The sequence below is a fragment of the Bidens hawaiensis genome, unplaced genomic scaffold (assembly GCF_021521415.1).
Source record: "Bidens hawaiensis isolate Kalapana, Puna unplaced genomic scaffold, B.hawaiensis_p1.1 tig00000820_1, whole genome shotgun sequence".
Lineage (NCBI taxonomy): Eukaryota > Viridiplantae > Streptophyta > Magnoliopsida > Asterales > Asteraceae > Bidens > Bidens hawaiensis.
Genome location: NW_027491048.1, coordinates 2,399,012 through 2,419,461, shown reverse-complemented (window position 1 = coordinate 2,419,461; position 20,450 = coordinate 2,399,012). Strand labels below are relative to the sequence as shown.

The 20,450-nt window shown below is 35.3% G+C and overlaps 2 protein-coding genes and 1 pseudogene across 2 annotated transcripts; 1 reads left to right on the top strand and 2 right to left on the bottom strand.

Annotated features, from left to right (window-relative positions):
* Positions 1-2,097: 2,097 nt before the first annotated feature.
* Positions 2,098-3,814, bottom strand: LOC143541284 (tetrahydroberberine oxidase pseudogene; annotated as a pseudogene).
* A 3,222-nt stretch (positions 3,815-7,036) lies between these two features.
* LOC143541273 (putative ubiquitin-conjugating enzyme E2 38) lies at positions 7,037-8,748 on the top strand. Its single transcript, XM_077034150.1, has 5 exons — positions 7,037-7,225; positions 7,300-7,363; positions 7,761-7,900; positions 7,975-8,286; positions 8,370-8,748. The coding sequence occupies exons 1-5, from the start codon at positions 7,037-7,039 to the stop codon at positions 8,619-8,621; spliced, it is 957 nt and encodes a 318-aa protein (XP_076890265.1). The 3' UTR covers positions 8,622-8,748.
* Positions 8,749-11,662: 2,914 nt separating this feature from the next.
* Positions 11,663-14,188, bottom strand: LOC143539926 (uncharacterized). Its single transcript, XM_077033116.1, has 3 exons — positions 14,105-14,188; positions 12,306-12,857; positions 11,663-12,213 (listed from the first exon to the last, which is right to left on the bottom strand). The coding sequence occupies exons 2-3, from the start codon at positions 12,780-12,782 to the stop codon at positions 11,770-11,772; spliced, it is 921 nt and encodes a 306-aa protein (XP_076889231.1). The 5' UTR covers positions 12,783-12,857; positions 14,105-14,188; the 3' UTR covers positions 11,663-11,769.
* Positions 14,189-20,450: the final 6,262 nt, after the last annotated feature.

Genomic DNA, 20,450 nt, shown 5'->3' with positions numbered 1-20,450 from the left:
CGGTGAACTGATTATAGCGTGATTAACGTGATCTAAGATCCAATTACCAATTATACAACGAAAATTGTGGTATACAACGAAAATTGTGGTCCACGAAACTTAAACGGGTCATGGAATAGGGTACACGGGTTTGGATGTTGGGTTTGGATATTATTTGGTAAAACTTGCATTTTAGTCCTTGAACTTTAATGTGGAAACATATAGGGATTAAAGTAAGGTTGAGGGTGTATCTTGTATAATATAATTAGTTGATTAAATTACTCGAAGACGAAAACAGGTCGGGTATTAGATATTGATAAAGTAAACGAAAACCCGAGTTGTTACAGTAAAGCATTGTCATAGGAGAAGCTAGAGAAGCATCTACTTGATAAAGACAAGAAAGAAGATAAGGAATATTACAGCTGGAAAAGTACTGTCCTTGGGTAAAGCATTGTTAATATCGCACATCTAATTGCAACACTCCGATACAAAGAATCGATCAAGAAGGGGCTACTCCCCTCACATAAGTCAAGTTAAGAAAGCCATAAAGCCATATTGAAAAAGCCCTCAAGTTGAGCCATATAAGCCATCGGATCAGCCAATTCAAATAGTACGAATCCAAAAAATCACACTTTAATTTACAAGTCAAATGACACGAATCCAAAGAGTCGCATCAACTGACTAGGGGGACTTGTAGAGGTAACATCCCAAATAACATAACAAAGCCAAACAGTGTTGCATCGACATGATCAAGCCAAGGGCACCACATCGACATAATAAAGCTATCCTCCATGCGATATATAAGACAACTGGAGATACAAGTGATACGGCTGTAGAAAGCCATAACAACTCGTATATAAGCAAACAGTCAATTATAAATCACCATTCAGAAAATGACAGAATCGAATGGCCCACAAAACTAGTAATGAGAGTCCTTGCAATAATTAGTCAGATGACCCAAGACCAAAGCTTCGCATCAACTGACTTTGGGGACTTGTGGGGGTAACACCCCAGGAATGACATCGGCACCTATGGTGAAGCATTGCTATAGGAGAAGCTAGAAAACAGCTATTGTAGGGGCAAAACCCCAGAAATGACATCGGCACCCATGGTAAAACATTGTTACAGGAGAAACTAGAGAAACAACCATTGATAAAGACAAGAAAGAAGATAAGGATTATAGTTGGAATACTACTGTCCTCGGACGTGGTCAGCTATAAGGATCACAACTGGAAAAGCACTGTCCTGGGACGTACTCGGCCATTAGGAATAATAGTACGATTGCAGATGATATAATATGCTTATAAATAGCCTGTATGCTTGTAACAATACAAGGATCATTATTCATATCAATGAACACGCTTAACTATGTGTTTTAATATCATTTTAGTTAACTTTTTTTCTTTAATTTGTATGGCCTTTGATGCGGTAAATCCAATCTGGCGTGCCAAGATGAATTTAATGTGCTAAAATGATCGAATCAGTTGTGTCATTTTTGAATATACTGTGTCATATGATTCAGTATGCCTTGTTTAATTGAAATTCGTTGTGTCAAAAAACACTTGTCGCACTTAGTTTGATTATTTTATTTTATACTTTAAAGTGAGAGATAATGTGTGATTTTTTAATCACGACCCTAATTAAGCAACACACAAACACACGTGATAGGGGGGTGCGACATTTTGTTTTTAAACATATATTTTAAAAAAAATAGTTATTGTTTATTAATCCTTTACCGGTCACAACAAAACATGGTCGCTAACGGATAAATTTCTACATCGTCCTTTTGGTCAAAAGATTTGACAAGTTCGCAACGTTGTGTCACGCGACGAACATAAAAGTAAAAGTTTATTTATAAAAAAAAAAAACTAAGAAGTCAAATTTTATTTTTATAAGTTTTGACTGTTGAAATGTTTAATTTGAAGATTATTATTAATCAAATCAATAATGACAAATTATATTTTCACCATAAAATGCAAGAATCAAGAACAAAACAAGATGGAACTACTAGATAAACACTTAAACTCCCCATTACAATTTGCAAATTTATTTAAGAACATAAAAGATATAAACAAGAACCATATATATAGTATATACTATGAATTTTTCTTCAACAGATCAAATAACTTTATATAGTCTTTGATCAGTTAAAACCGGTATACTTTGCGGATGCCTAAAGAAATTCTCCGGATCAACTTCACCCTTTATTCGAATCAACTTCTTAAAATTGTCACTTTTCCAATACCTCTCACCCCAAACACTTGCTTCTTCATAACTACCATTACCAACACCCAACTCAAGATCATTGTAGTTCGAATACGCCTCCCTCGGGTTCTTCGACACGTACGGCTCCATAAACTTCTCAAACCCGCGCAACCAGTCTAGCCGCTTAAGCGACACATTGGTTGTGTCCGAAGTTTGATCATTAAAATTCACACCCTTAGTCAGCTGGTACAACACCCCAGCTCTATGCGGATACGGAATCCATGTTTCCGAATACTCCTCCATCTTCCCTCCAAAAGGGTTCGTGATCATAAATTCTGATCCGTCATTCTCAAACATCTTTCTCCATATCTTTCTGAGCTCGCTTTTCGGGATAGGAGTCCGGACATAGTCTGATTTAATCTTGTAGTTCCATTGCCTCACAATGGCGGATTCGTTAGCTAGAATTGCGGTGGGTGTAGAGCTTGTGAATCCTTGATCTCCTAACACAAGACTAGACTGGATCATGCTCATTTCTTCACAAGTCTCTTGTTTCACATTAAGTTCTGGGAATTTATCGTCTAATAATCGAAGCAATGTATCAATTCTACCAAGATAAAGTCCTTCAAACAACATTCGTATGGTTTTCACGCGAGTGTTGCCTATGTTTTCGGTGAACATTTGAACTCTAATGAACAAATTCGGATCAATACTTGGTGCTACATATTGGTATTTATAGAATATATCCGTTGCATTTTCTTCTACGGTTATATTCCTCTTAAAAACAGTTACTATTTTCGGTACTGGTACCAGCCTCAGTTTCCACGCAAGAACAATTCCGAAACTAGAAGCACCACCACCACGAATCGCCCAAAACAAATCCTCACCCATCGATTTCCTATCAAGAATGTTTCCATTAACATCCATGAAACGAGCGTCCAAGACATTATCGGCACCCGTACCATATTTCCTAACTAGGTTTCCATACCCACCCCCACTCAAATACCCGCCAACGCCCACCGTGGGGCAAACACCCGCGGGGAAATACAATGTGTTGGTCTTTTGAGATATACTATAGTAAACTTCACCAAGCAACGCGCCACCTTGGACCCATGCGGTCTCACTTTCGACATTGATGTCTATAGACTTCATATTGACAAGATCAAGCATGACAAAGGGAACTTCAGCAGTAGACGATAGGGCTTCGAAGTCGTGTCCTCCAGACCTGATTCGGATTTCATATCCGTGTTTCTTGGTGCATAATAGAGTTGTTTGGACTTGGGATTCGTCTATGGGAGTTACGACGATTGATGGTTTAGGAGTTGAGGGTTTGATGAACCTAAGGTTGTTGAGTCTAATCTGCCAAGTGGAAAAGAAAGAGGAGTTGAGGGGGGTTAAAATGTGTTCAGAGATGGACGTGATGTTGTTGGAGTTGGATTGGAGGCAACTTATGAAATCTTGTGAATTTGGTGTATTATTATTAAGAACAAGGGATGAGGCTCTTAATGAAAGAAATGAACAAAGAGTTAGAACTAGGAAGAACATGATACAAGAAGTTGGTTGAGATTTCTTCATGTTTTGTTGTGTTTGATCTAATGGAGATGTGTGTGTTTATATATATAGAGTAGAGAGTCTTTGGTTGCTTTGAAACATAACAAAAGACCATCTAGAATTATGAGATTAATTGGTAGATAACGTGTTGATTAATCAAATAAAGTTTAAACACAAGAAAAGTAGCACAACAAAAGCATGGAAAGCTAGTAGAAATTAGATCCGTTATTTCATTGAGGAACTCAGAACACTTATCATTAATTTATCACTAAATCACAATGATGGATAATTTGTTAGATTTTAAATCACTAAATGGATGATGTTACTGTACAATAATTGCTTAACGTACGATAGGTATATGATACGCTCAAAGGAAAAAACAAAAATGCTCATAGACAACAAAACCTAAAACGTTCAACCAAAAACCTAAAACACTTAGCCAAAAATCTAAAACGCTTAAAAATGATTTTTGTGAAAAAAAAAAGTAAAAAATTGATCGATTAACGATCCAAACTGTTTTTTTCAGTGAACCAATGATTAATTGGATATATATTGACGATTCTGAGATGTTGAGATGTGATTTCATGGATCGATTTCGTGAATATAGGGTATTCGCGTACTTATTGTACGTTAAGGTATTATTGTTTCCATCTTTTCTCTAAATTTAATTACTGCTATTTTACTCTTGTGAACTTTCTAATCTCTCTATTAATTTATGCTAGCAAATAAATGAAAAGTCTTGAAGCACGAACATGTTAAGCAAACTAACTTACGAAATTTCAAACCTAAAAGTCAAGTTTGTCTTTTGATTTTTTCTAAGTTTTATCTTATATTTACCATTTTCTGCTCTTAAAAGAAAAGTAATGGATCCTTCTATAAGACTAACCTAGCATGTTATTAAATATCTTTGCTATATGCTAATGTATTACACAAGGGTTAAATAAATTAAATATTGTAAACCAAAATATTCTATAAAGATATGTATGTTAGACATTATCAGCCATTGATGCAATAAAAAATTATCAATATTTAATTAGAAATAACAAATAATTGCTAAGAATATATATTAAGGCAGCCATTAATACCCATAAACTCTCCCTTGTGACACATTTAATCTCACTTTGTTATGAATAGATTCACAAACACAAACAAAATGTCTCAAACAAAGTGATAAAGGCACGTAATCATCATATTCAATTGCTCGAATTGATGCAATAAGATAGGTAGCTAGTAGTTGATGTTAATTAGTTACCGAGAGTATTAGGTGCAAATGATGACTGATTTGCAGCAAGGCGCCTACTACCCATAATAGAAATAAGATAGGTAGCTAGTAGTTGATGTTAATTGTGTATCAACACGTGGAAAGGGTTCAGATCGCCGTGAATAATCCTAGCGGCATGCAAGTATTCAAGGCCAACGACAATGATACATACGTACGTATATATGCTACCCCAATTATTTTATAAGAGCATATATGATATTTTAGTTACTTTGTAAGGGCATATATAATATTTTAAAATTTGTTTGTATATATATGATATTTATAATGTTTGCAAGGGTATATTTGAAATTATTCTTATATTCATTACTATAAACATTCTAAAAACATGGCGTTTTGTAAATAAAAAACATAAACCCTAGCTAATCCATTTTTTTTTCTTTTAGATATAATCGATTGGAGGATCGGTATATAGTTGAGTTGACTTTTGCAAAAGGAAAAAAAAAACTGTGGTGTCTCGATTGTTCCAAGGTGAGCAGTTATCAAGCATTAGAAGATGTGTTATTGTAAATGCTTCTCATAGCTTTTGTTTTTTGTTATCATGAATGACATGTTTTATTAATTCACGAGAGTGCTTTTTGTGTACTTCATGGCAACATGGTGAGTTGTGCGGATTGAATAACGGGTCAAAATTAAAATAGTGTTGGGTTAAAATTGTTAAGAGTCATGTTTGCATTAGTCTGTAAATAATGTTTTGTCCATTTTTTTTGTAAATAGTTGGATTACTACTCCATAAACTATGTAATCAAATCATTAATAAAAGAGGGTTGGATTTTTGTATCTTTAATTTTATTGTTAGTTAATAATATATGAATCCGTGTTTTATTGTTTGTATTATATAATTCACTTATTTTTTATCTTTAATTTTATTCATTTAACAAATCTTGTGTAATACACGGGTTCAAAAGCTAGTATATTAATAAAAAATAAAATCATTTTTTTATTTAAAAGGTAAAAACCTTTGTAAGTTGTAAAATAAAATTAAGTTGGGCTAAATCTCTACATTCATAACAAAATCAAATATTTTTAAACTTCTGCTTGGCGCCCAAAACACGTCTTTTCTATCACTGTACTGTAAGTTATGAATGATATATATATATATATATATATGGTTTCAGCGTGTATGGATCACAAGATTTCGCTTCCGTTGGATGATCATAGGAAAAGAAACAAGGCCGTCTTAGATGTAAAAGAGGTACAATCTTTTTTGCCATTCGAATTAGTATTGTAAGTGATTTTAATATACACAAAAAGCTTATCAGCATAGTATGTCTTACTGGTTCTCTTAATTATATGATGATGACTTAAGGATGAAGAAGACCTTGTGATAGACTCACGTTTCCTAATTCAAACAAACTAGCCGTGGAGGAAGAGAAGCAGCTGAATGGATCCGAACCAGTGGAGAATCCGGTTCAGATTTTATGGGTCACCTTGGTCCAAGTCAACACCTAACTTCCATGCAACATTACATGCCACTACCACATTATTTCCATTACTGCACCATTTTTATTTGTTTTTTTTTTATGTTGAGTAATGTTTCCGTAATTATAGAGGCAGTGACAAGTCAGTTATTATGTTTTCTTTTTGTATGGAAAGACCTGATCAAAGTCATTTTCATTCAGTAATATTATCAAAATAATTCTCTTTGAGAAAACTCTAATTTCCATTGCTATTCCTATTTTGGCCAAGTAGGGAGGTGTTCTTTGGAGTCTAAATAGGTAATAGGTGGTGAATCTGTATCCTATTTCTTGTTTGGAAGCGCCCGACGAGTGGTGTAATTCTGTATCTCGTTTCTGCCCGTTGGTTGTTTGAAATTTGATTTATCAAGCCTCTGTATATCACCTTGATAATGCATTGAACCAAATGTGTGAAACTACCTTGGATTACATCTACAATAATTGGAAGCCAGAGTATTCTAATTATAAACTCTGGAAGAAGTCCCGTCTTGAACCTCGGGGCAGCTGGTTAAATTCCACTCGGTTTCAGGCATTTTCTAAACGGTATAAACCCAAGTTTGATAAGTTTATGGAGAGGTTTTCAAGAGTCGGTGTTTACCCTTTAGAAGACGTGTTACGCGCTAAAACTCAAAGTCAAACCCTCCCAACTGCAATGCTTTCTGATGACAGTGTTTTCGAAAGGCATCGAAACTTCAAGCAGTTTGATACGGTTGTGGACTTTTCAGATCATCTTTTTTCCACTAAACCTAAGGAGCAGGTACGTACCCCGCCCCTTTATCATTGGATTCGTAAGTTTTAACGCTGGTAATATGTTTAGTATGTATTTCTCAGGCGTCAGAATATTGGGATGCGCATGTACATAAAGAGTTTAAGATTCTTGAAGAAAACTTGCCAGGTATATATGTGTAGGGTGCAGTTACTGTACGCTAATGCTTAACATAGGGTAGGTACGCGAGACGCTCAAAGGCAAAAAACAAAGGGAAAAACCTAAAACGCTCAGAAAACGCTCGTTAAACGCTCAAAAACCGTCTTTGTGAAAAAAAGTGAAAAATTGATCGATTAACCATCCAAAACTGTTTTTTTCGGTGAAGCAATGATTACTTGGATATGTATTGACGATTCCGAGATGTTTGGATGTGATTTCATGGATCGATTCTTGAAAAACGGAATTCGCGTACGTATTTGTACGATAAGCATTAGTGTATTGGATCTTTTCTCTATGTGTATGTATATTATTTTTTGTACTTAAACCAATAGTTAGTTTTCTTTTATTTGGATGTTTATATATACAGAGACAATATTTGTGAGGGCTTACGAATCGAGGAAGGATCTCTTAAGAGCTGTAATCATCGGACCAAAGGGGACTCCATATCACGACGGTCTCTTCTTCTTTGACATGTATTTTCCACCCAAGTTTCCTCTTTACCCGCCTGTATGTTTTCTCTATTGTTCTTGATCTTTATATAAAAATGGTACTGTCTTATAATTATAATATTTATGTTTAAGGTTATGCGCTATCACTCTAGTGGATTTGGTATGAATCCACATCTGTTCGCGTCTGATGAAGTTTGCTTAAACCTTTACAGAGTATGGAGCCTACCGGACGAGCCACTCTGGAAGGTTTGCGAAACAACTGTGCTCCAACTGCTGATATCTATTCAGGATCGCGTTTTGAACGCGGACCCTTTGTTCATTCAACCTGGAATGCTAGAAAACGGACCCTCGGTGGCTGCAGAATATTTCTCTTTGCTATACAATGAGGACATCCTGATAAAATCACTCAAATCAATGGTGTATATCATGAACAAGCCACCTAAAGTAAGATTTTGTGTTTACTAATTGTATGTGCGGACGTGCGGTTTGTTGTCAATGTCAAGTAATAATGAATGTGGATGATGCAGAACTTTGAGGCTTTTGTACTTGGGCATTTTCGCAATCGTGTGGTTGATATTCTAATGGCTTGCAAAGGTTATATAGCGGGCCTGCTGCAAGTCGGGGCTAACAAGGAAGGCTGCTGCTCACATGAATTCCAGTCGAATGTTAGTGAATGCGTATACCGTTTCAGCCTTCTAAATGCTTTTATTAGCATCAGAGCATCAAAACTTTCCATACTCTATCCTCCAAATGCACCATCCCCTGTGAGTATATTCTAAATTGAGTTAGACACAAAAGAATATCATTCCTCTGAAATAATCCTTCACTTTCGATGCAGTCGGTTTCCGAATATTTCAATCTGCACAAACCACCAACTGTAATCACTTTTTCTCTCTTCCTTTATGCGTATCATATTTTAAATGCGTCTTTTGCTAATTGTATCCCGTTGCATTGTTATTTTGTGTTTCTGTATCTTGTGCGCATAATGTATTTTGTGTTATTTCAGGCTGATGACAGGGGCGGCAAAAAGGTATAAGTTTTTTTGTCTTTCCCTTCCATGTCGAATTGTATCTTTATATATATATATATAGGGGTGGGATCTAGAGAGAACTCATCTTAAAGAGAGAACTAGAGAACTAATAAAGAATTATTTTTAACTATTTTAAAAAAAATTATTTTGTAATTTTTTTTCTTTTCACATTCTAATAAGATGATATTGATACTAAAAAAAAAAACTTGTCGGTGTAGTATTGTAGTGCATATGTGCACTAATGCCTATTGCATATATACAATAGTGTTTTATTGCATATAATACAACACAATTGCATTATCCAATACACACTATTGAATATATGCAAATATGACACTAATAGTTGTATGCAAAACACATTATCGCATATATGTAATACAACACTAATGCACATATGCACTATATCGATTTTTTTTAATTTTTGTATATAATATAACACTATTGCAAATAAATAATACAAACAACTATATATATGCTATTCAACACTATTTCAAATATCAAAATGCACACTATTGCACATATGCATTATAAAAAAAGTCGGTGTATTGCATATATGCATTACTCGTTAATTTTTTTTATTTTTATTTTTATTTTTTGTGGTAAAGAATAACAACATATAAGAAGGATGAAAGAAAAAAAATTTAAAAAATATTTTTTTTAATTAAATTAAAAATACTTCATTATTAGTTCTCTAGTTCTTTCCATAAAATGGAGTTCTTTCATGATCCTCTCCCTATATATATATATATATATATATATATATGTACATTCTCCAGTTTTAGCTACATCTATATGTGCTTGACTGATTATTGTTTTGTTTTGATTTCAAGATGAAACTTTCGCAGGCACATTCTCCGCATTCTTCCATGTAAGTCTTCAAATCACAAGTTTCTGATATGATTTATTTTGGTTATGTTATCGACAAACTGCTTTAATTTTCTCAAAGAAACATATGGTATGTCTCTTACACTCCATCTCACACGTTTACAGTGTCCGTGAGCCTTTGAGATCAAACAAACCCAATGCTGCTGATCGCAGAGAATCATTCAATAATACTCGTAAGTGGAAAAAAAACTTGTGTGTATTTGCTTGAATTTAATACGAGACATTATTCTTCAACAGGTCCCAACTGTAGTGGTTTCAAGAACTTGTTCAAGCGCTAGTATCAGATATATTTACATCGATTAAAAATTGTATCCAGACTTGTTTGCTTGATTTAGTATCTCCCGGTTAAGAGTTTATTCTCGGGTCTTAGACTTGATGTTTTTGACTGATTTGTAGTTAGTACCGTCATAAGAGTCTTGTGAGTTTTTGGACCATTAGAACTCAGTAGCCACACCTTCCTTGAGACCAAGAGGTGATAGGAGGTCGGGGTGTCCCGTGTCTTTGTCCGGTTAGGTTAGAATTGTGCGATCAAGAATGTTTCTATTAACATCCATGAAATGAGCGTCAACAATATTATCCGCACCGAAACCGTATTTCGTCATCAAGTTTCCTAAACGACCACCACTCAAGGTGTTGGTCTTTTGAGAAATGTTGCAGTAAACTTCACCAAGCAGTGCACCACCCTGGACCGAAAAACTTTACATAGCACCAAAAAAACATTGTAGTCATGTGACTCCGGTGTTTAATATATAATGCACCGCAATTTCATCAAAATTACTACAGCATGCAGTTAGTTGTTATTCAGTTAGTTGTCTTTAGTTATTTGTATTGTTCAATTGAGTTGTAGATTCTTAAATAAACAAAAATGCCATGTTTCAGTTCACATTTTGAGTAAAAAGAAAACACAAACAAAAGTGTGATTATCATTTGATAGTATCATAGACATTTATTAACTACTAGTCTTTAACTACAAAAATGTATAAATCGTTGTTTTTCTATCTACGCCACAGCCCAAAACTCTGCGGATATGCCCTAGTAGTAGCTGTGTATATGTCCTTGAAATACTACATACGAGCTCAGAAATATAGCTAGTAATATATGAAGCTTAAACTTAACCGAGCATCAGGGCCGGCTCCGAGAAGGCGAAACTTTTTTTGGGCCAAAGGCGAAATTTTTTTGGGCCTTAAGTAAAAGAAACATTTTGTTGGATTTAAACAATTTAATTTTAAATGGACTTACTTGATTATGATTTGAGTTGTGTAAAAAACTTTTGTATAAAAATAAGTTTAAAATTGTCTCAAATAAGACTAGAACCACAACATTTTGGTTAGATGTCATAGCCCTTTACCACTAGACCAAGCTAGTGGTTATGTAATTGTGTTGAAACATTGATTATACATATTTTTTTATAAAAATACATATAAGTTTTTTTTGGAAAAAAAAAACTTTCAGGCCTAGCGGGGTGTCAGGCCTGTGGCCGTCGACTACCCTGCCATGCCTCAAAGACGGCCCTGGCGAGCATGAGCTCGGTTTAACCCCTAGATCTAAACTGTTGGCTCTGCATTACTGGATATCAAGATATATATTCCTTTTGGTTAATAGGCTGGCTTACACCGGATTGAGTGAATGACATATATATGCATGTACCGCGTGGTTCCTATTAACAGAAATATCCTAATATTATTAAAAATTTGTATCAGATATAATCCATCCATGAAATAACCGAATCAACTCATCTAAAACCGAAATTATTATAGAACACTGTACTGCCCCTGAGAATTGATAAAAATTCAATCAACTATTAAAAGTTACATGTAAAGATTAAATGCTTGTAAATGGTTCTATGCAGTAACATAGTACAGGTTCTGATATGAACTTGACCCTGTATCTATAATTTCATATAATTTCATAATCAACAAATATTAAAAAGCACAAAGTTCTATATATATACAAGTTCTAAACTTCTATAAAATCCACTAAAATCGTTTATACCTGTTGCGCATCGAGTCTTCTTAGTCAAGAAGCATAGCAACCGCGTCCCTGAGGCTGCTTTTTTTCTTTGTAAAAGTAACTGGTTTACTAGAAACAACAGCAGGATGCTGTTGTTTCTTAGTTTCATGAGGAACTACAACACCCTTAATCGAACTGGTCTCGGCTTTTGCTATTGGTTTCTTGAGTAAAGGCCCGAGAAACAAGTCCAGCATGTCCTGTGCTGGATCACCAGTCATCACGGAATCCGCTAATGTAGATTCAATGGGTTCATGATAATGATCTTTTTCTTCTTGCATTTTTGGTGATCTTAATGTCACTTTACTTGTAGTTTCAACAGGTTCGTGATAATAATAATCTTTTTCTTGCATTTTTGGTGATCTAACATATGAAGATTCACTTCTCAATTCACATTGTACTTGTGCTGACTTTTGTTGACCCGTATCGCTCTTATCTTTTTCAACAAACTGTAATATAAATTAACAAAAGAATACGAGTCACTACCTACTGTTAAGGGGTCGTCGGCTATCAATACATGTAGATTAAAATTTTTTTTTACCTCTTTCGCGATGCTTAACACATCATCCATGGTCAAATCATCATCATCATCATCATCGTCGTCGTCACAAGATAAATCTTGAGTTTCATCACCACTATCAAAATCATAACTTTTCTTATTCTTCTTTCTCGACGTGTCCAGTTCTTCATCTTTCCTTTTAACCCGTGCACGCTTTCTCTTCTCGACATTGACTTCTTGATCAATTTCCCGACACTCGATCACATCTTTCTCAACACCTCGTCTTTTTTTCCTCTTCGTTTCACATTTGACCAAAACATTCTCACCACTAGAAATGCCAATGTCCTTTTTGCAATTCCGAGCCACACCTTTCGCTCTCGGCTTTGTCGAATTGGTCATACCACTAGTTTCATCACTGGTTATGACACTGCTTGTATCTGCATCGAAGGATTTACTCACTTTATTATTAGTGGTTGAACCGCTTATAATCCATGATGGTAATCTCCTCTTTTCTTCCATTTTCGCACTTTTATTATAGGGGATTCACATTATTTGAATAAATTCTTCAATAGTTTCAACAAGTTGAGCAATCATCTATGCAGAAAACAAAAGAAAGTTGCACGATAATCAAATATTATATCGCAAATATAACATATGCCCAAACGTACGATACCGGTGCTGAAAGCCAGAAGCAAAGCTATAATGTACAGTAATTTCGGAAAACCATTTATTAAATAAACCAGTTTTGACCAAAACCCGTTCTGACCCAAAACTCGTTCCGACCCAACTCCTTTCGACTTGAATGCGTCCCAATCCGAAACAAATTAACCCCTTTTAAGTTGACTCTTTCCGACCCTAACCAGTTCTAACCCGAACCCATTTTTTACCCGTGACCCGAACCCGCCCGACCGGAGCCATTTGCCAGTCTTATACGAGGGAACCCCGTTTTGTCCCAACCCCTTTCGACTTGAATGCGTCCCAACCCGAAACAAATTAAACCTTTTTAAGTTGACTCTTTCCGACCCTAACCAGTTCTAACCCGAACCCGTTTTTTACCCGTGACCCGAACCCGCCCGACCGGAGCCATTTGCCAGTCTTATACGCGAGAAACCCGTTTTGACCCAGCCCTTTTCGACCTGAACCCATCCCGACCGAAACCAAATTAACCTTTTTTAAGTTGATTCGTTCCGACCCTAACCAGTTCAAACCCGAACCCGTTTTTACCCGTGACCCGAACCCGCCCGACCGAAGCCATTTGCCAGTCTTATACGAGAGAAACCCGCTTTGACCCAGCCCTTTTCGACCTGAACCCATCCCAACTGAAACCAAATTAACCTTTTTTAAGTTGATTCGTTCCGAACCTAACCAGTTCTAACCCGAGCCCGTTTTTACCCATGACCCGAACCCACCTGACCGGAGCCATTTCGGCTTGAACCCATCCCAACCGAAACCAAATTAACCTTTTTTAAGTTGACTCTTTCCGACCTAACCAGAACCCGTTTTTAACCATGACCCGAACCCGCCCGACCGGAGCGATTTGCCAGCCTTATACGAGGAAAACCGTTTTTGACCCAACCCCTTTCGACCCGAACCCGTCCCAACCGGAGCCAAATTAACACTTTTTAAGTTGACTCGTTCCAACCCTAACCAATTCTAACCCGAACCCGTTTTAACCCGACCCGACCGGAGCCGTTTGCCAGTCTTATACGAAGGAAACGAAGTTTGAGGAAATTGGTGAATAAATATGGGCAAACGAAGATTCAATTACAATTAGGATCAACTGATACAATCAATTGTGAATTGGAAATAGAAAAGAAAACTATGAGAAATTGACAAATTACCGGAACTTATTAGGGCTCAATTAACTGCAACGAAGAGCAAACCAGTTGAAAGTCTTTGTGAAGATGGATCTAATTATTAGATCTGTACAAACCTGCAACTGTTTTTTTAAAAGATGGAATCGAATATACTCTCGATTTTAATATATAAAATTAGGGCTGTTATTTTTATCAGACCGGAAACCGGAAACCGGAAGTAATCTGAACCCGAGTAAGAAAACACGCGAAAAACCCAAACTTGATTAACCCGGCGCCTTTAATTGTTCGGTTATGGGGCCAGGTTTTGTGGTAAAAGAAGGAAGAACCGACTCGAAAAACCTGAAACCTGAAATAAAAATACGTGAACATTTATTCTCTCTCTCTGTTTTTTTTTTAATATATGTGTTTTGATGCGGAGTCTTTTCATATTTGGAATATTAAGCTTTGGGATTATTGTTTGTTTTGTGACTTTTAAACATTATAATCATGGAGAAGTTTCATGTGTATTTTAATCTTTATATGAGAATATAAGAAATAATAAAAATTCTTGAGAAAATGATAACGTAAGAAACAATACTAACTACAATACCAGTATATATAAACAATGATTTGTAATAACAAAGAAAAAAACCTAAAAATTACAACAAAAGAATCAAAATCAAGAACGAAATAATAACAGCAAATACCAACAAATACTTATAACAACAAAGAAAAAAAATAATAATAACAACAAAATATAAATCAGCAAATACTTATAACGTCTCATAATCGATAATTAGCAAATACGAACAAAAAATAACAGCAGACACCTATAAAAATAAACCGAATAATAACTACAAATTAGTTCTCACTGTTTTCATGTTAAGAATAAAATGTATTTGATCATATTTCTTATAATCATATTGTCTAATTATGTTTGAATTTTGATGGTATTTTATTAGTAGCATGCTTAATTTTGTGAAAAAAATATGTTATTTTTGTTTCCTATTTTACATCTAAACTCGAATAAGTGACGACACTCGAACTACCCTAAATCTGAATAACCTGGACTCGACTAGCTAGAACTGTAAAAGAATCGGTTATTGGGTCACTTTTCAATCCAAAAACCTGAACAACCGGACCCCAAAAAACACAAAACTGAAAAACGACCCGGAAAACAATGCTACACAAAATTATCGTTATACTTAATTTACAAAGTAAATATAAATATTTTTACAATTTTCAGTAGGATTGGGTTTGACATTCAAACATGATTAATGACGCAACTTGTTGTCCGCTTACATACCTCTATTTTGTAATTATATACTTTTGTTTGAAAAGTGAAATGTCAAGTTGGTAAGTGAAGTATAATAGTTTAGTTAAAACGTATGTTGTATCTTATAAAAAACTTGTCATTCTCAAGTTACAATAGGGTACTTCGACCAATCAATAAGGTTAACTACCTTCATGTAAACACAATTCACATCCTCTAGTTATCGGTTCCCTTATCCATACTATTACGCCTCCATGCATTATGAATACAACTAGGTTATGGTCGGTTTTGATTTGGGTTTTGACTGGTTTTGGTTTAGTTAACTGGTTTGGAACCAATTTTGGTTGAGAAAATTACAAACCGATTCCGAATCTACGGTTTCAGTCGGTTCCAAACAGTTTCTACATAATAGGTTTTAAATCGGTTCGATTTTTGGTTTGGTTAACTAGATAATGGCCTCTACCCTGTAGTAGTTAACTTCTTTTAAGGTCATTTTGATCAGTGACGGGCCATTGATTTACCCAATTATCTCCGTTTCACTTGTGGTAGACTCTAGTAATTTCCTCACAGTGGATCATTCCATTCCACCCACCATTCCTACATACCAAACGCTACCTAAATGTTTTTCTTTTTTTTTCTTAAAGTTGGAATGATTCTCCTTTTTGCAACAAAATGAATGCACCGTTTGACTAGTAGTAATTCAGTAATTTTTTTTTATATATGCGTAGGTTAGAACACAAACATATAAATTCTTATTTGTTTTGATATTGATGTGTTTTATAAATGTGTAGTGTGACACCTCGCATTTTTAAGGTTAATTTCGTTAACACATGCTCCATAATCCTAGACATTCATGCATAACATTTCACGAGTCGGTAACGAATCACACACACACGAGTCGGTCCATACGCGTTGGTGATAAATGTCGAACCCGAAAGCGGTTGCATTATAAACGATTACATATGCGTGTTAATTACTTTACGTGGGCATACTTGGTTGTAATAATAATAATAACAATAATAATAATAATAACAATAATAATAATAATAATAATAATAATAATAATAATAAAAGTGTGAAAGCTGAACACTTCCACGTAAGTAATAATACATATATTATCTTGTAAACGTGTTTAAAAAGAAAAAAACCCTAAATCACATAAAATCAAGTTCAGCCGTTCCAAGCAAAACCCTAGAGCTCTTGGGTCATTTGGGAAGCTTTGGGGTGCATAGGAGGTGCTAGGGTTCGTGTTTTCATAGAAGTAATCGCAAGTTGTAAGCAACCACCTCTTAATCGTTGCTTTCTTGATTTGTTACGTGTTCTTGTGATGTTAAACGAAGCATGGTATGAAAAATATCTGTGATATATATACCTGCTATATGACATGTATGATTGAGGATTGATGATTTAGAATATTAGAGTTGATGGAAACATGATTTATTTAGGGTTTATGTTAGATCAGATTCTGGACAGAATTTCACTCGCTTATGGTTTTACATGTAACTCGATAAATAATGCTTTGTTTTTATCTATTCTTGATCTTATAACGTTCTAATTGAAGTCTAGTTTTCAAAAAGTTATAGTTTGTAATTTTTGGACGAGTTATTGACAGTTTTAATGATTTTACAAAACCATAGGTCAAATCTGACTGGTAAAGTGGAATTCTGACCTACAGTCCCGACATCATAACTTGATTATAACAAAGCCAAATGGGTTAATTCCACTTCTGAAAGTTCCTAATTTGAGTTAGGAAGCTAACCCAATTGGCATTGCTTGTTTTAGGTTGGTTTGGAAGTTTAGCCAAGCCTATACTTTTTGTTACGCAGACTGATGTAATTTTCGTACCTGCTGTGATGATCGAATTGTTGTGAATGTTTTACACAAATAAAAAATATAATAAATATATTTTTAGAAACCAAATTTATACGTTCTTCTGTGTTAATTTTTATTGAATTTATTTCAAAGGGATGCCTAGTTAAATAAATTAGTTTTCGTATGCGAGAATCTGTCTCAAAAGATTCTTGACCAGATTAGAAAATAATTGATAAATGCTTGATGTTTGGATGATGTTGTGAGATAGGATGCATGTTAGAATAATTTGAAACAGTCAGCATTAATATCAATCACCAACGAGTCGTCGGGTCAGGTCCATGTTTGTGTGTGGGTCGTTACGTGTGTCTTAGGGTGTCGTATTGTTAAACACATCCTCATAGCTTAACCCTTGTACTAGGTATTGGTTAGATGAGCACACTTTCTTTCGTTAAGCTTGTTCGCAGAATCTCTTTTGCATAATTAAGGTGAGTTCATACATATTTTCGTGGAGAAAACCAAACTACTTTGATACATGTTTTCGGGAGAAAACATAAACTATTTTTCTTTTACAAGTTTTCGGGGAGAAAACACAGACTTGTTTTTATATAGGTTTTCTGGAGGAAAACGCAGTGGCAAACTACGAACTTTTTTGTAATTTCTTATTTATATCACAAGTTTATACTAGATTCTCTTATATCACTGGAAGTCCTTACATTACTTTGAACCGATAGGATTAGATCGCGGGGTTATATTGAGTAGTACAACTGGGTTTGATAAACCCCACTCGGGCTAGTCGCGCTTGCACGGCTGTGATATCGTAAAACGAGTGTTTTATTTACCCTAATTTTTTTATACGCCAGTGTCAGGGATAGACCTGGTAAGAAAGCATACATACAGTCAGCTTTGGTTCAACCGTCTAGTAGCTTGTTAATGGGCTAGCTACCCTGATATAATTTGAGATGTGAAAAACCTACTTGTACATATTATACTTGTTTTTCCGTGTTTATAACTTATGAACTCACCAACCATGTGTTGACACTTGAGTATTGATACTTTCCTAGGTCGCTAGGTAGTGCTAGGGAGCACGTAGCATGCTTACTTGGAGTTTTTAATTAATTGCATGGACTTCATTTATTTTCTTTAAGACTTATGGGTTGTGCATGTTTGGGCACGTGTTACTTATTTTAAAAACTGTTTATCCTTGACGCTTCTGCAAGACTTTGAACTTTTTTCGTGCTTTGACGAGTGTTAAACCATGTTTTGATATTTTTTCTTTGTGTATTGGTTTGGTATGAAAATGGTTAAGATCCTAGTGTGTCACGCGTCTCGCGGTAAAACCCCGCTAGTGAAATTTTGAGGGTGCGACATGTAGGTTTGTGTAGGTTACTTTGATATCCAGTTGTTGTCTTCTTGATGTGGTTTATATCTGTGTAGGTTTGTGGTTTAGTCTGCGTAGGTTACTTTGATATTCATTTATTGTGTTCTTGATATGGTTTATATATGTGTAGGTTGGGGATTAAGTATGTGTGGGTTAATTTGATTTTCATTTGTTATGTTTTTTGATGTGGTTTATATTTGTGTAGGTTTGGGATTATGTATGTGTAGGTTAATTTGATTTCCATTTGTTGTGTTTCTTTATGTGGTTTATATCTGTGTACCATTGTGATTACATCTGTGTAGCCAAACTTTAATTTCAAAGTTTTTTCGTATTAGATCTCCGTGTATTGTCATTTAAGTTTACGACTATTTTCCTTACATTGTGTTATATCTCCGTGTATGCTTGTGTATGATCATGTGTATACAAAAATATATTCAAATGTTGTTAACCACACCGGTATTCTGTTATTTTTATGTCTTTTCATCAGCATCTACGAATCTTACCAACACGAGACAAAGTTCCCAAATCGTTAACAATGCATGTACGGGTACAAACGAGAACAAAGTTCCACAATCGATAACATTGCATCTACGGATCTTTTCATCATCAGCAACCTAATATTTACTTCTCACCGAACGGAACCAAGTACTGGATCCCAAATGTCCCCGCGGCTCTAAAACCTAAATAAGATGTAGAATTTAATCATTGGGAAGATGTTGTCTCCATGTACAAGTCCTATGCAGACTAAGCCGGTTTTGATGTCCGGATCTCAACCAATACATACACAAATAGTGTTCATTCGCACATGTATATTGTTTTCTCTAGACATGGTAATAGGTGTTTCAAACCAATTGACACCATGAATACTACATCAACGTCCAAGCAACGCAACACAAAGAGTAAACTTACCGGTTGCGGTGCATGCATAAGAGTCAGCATTAAAGTGGTAGAAGGCTCATAAACATACACTTTATATCATTTCAATGAGCCCCACAATCATGGTCTTGTGAGTGAGCATAATATGGACCTAACTAGGGTAAAAGACAGTTAGATTTCTTATATAAAGAGTTCATTCAAGGTCTCCAAACAATGGGTTTCGGTCCAATAAAAGCTCATTGTGTCCAAAGCTCTTTGAAAGGTGGTCAGCACCTTGTACGAGGAACTAAGGATGACTGGAAGAACCATATTCGAGACGTTAGGTGTTACTTTACAGACAGAGATGCACAAATGGTTATTAACACGTTTGATAATAACAACATCCACTTCAACAACTATTTTTTCGAGCACCTTGCTGATACGAGAGAGCTAAAAAACATGTTTTGGGCTAATGATATATATCGCAAAGAAACTACAAGTCGTTCGGCAATATGTTAGCATTCGATGCTACCTATCATACTAACAGGTTACTATCCATAGTATTTTTGTGTTGTGAATAGTTGGCTGTAATATCTTTATTAATAGCTTTAATTCTTATTGTAGGTACTCCATGACTTTTGTTCCCTTCACGGGTGTTGATTGCCACCAAAGATGTGTGACTTTTGGGGCAAGGTTAATCTCCAACGAGACAATTGACTCATATAAATTGTTATTGGACGCTTTCATCAAAGCTCATAGCAAGCCGCCAAAGTTGGTTTTGACGGACTAAGATCCGACTATGAAGCATGTTGTTTCGGCGGTTTTGACCGAATCACATCATAGGCTATGCATGTGGCACATGATCGACAAAACTCCTACAAAGGTAATCACTTCATACCCATCACATTTCCTACCTATGCAAAACACTTCTTGCATTTAGTCTGACGTTAATCATCCTACACATACTAAAACAAATAATAACATTACTATACAATTAATCTGCCATAACACATAGACACATCATTATATACTTACTCAACCCACACATACTAACATTATAATGAAGTTTGTGT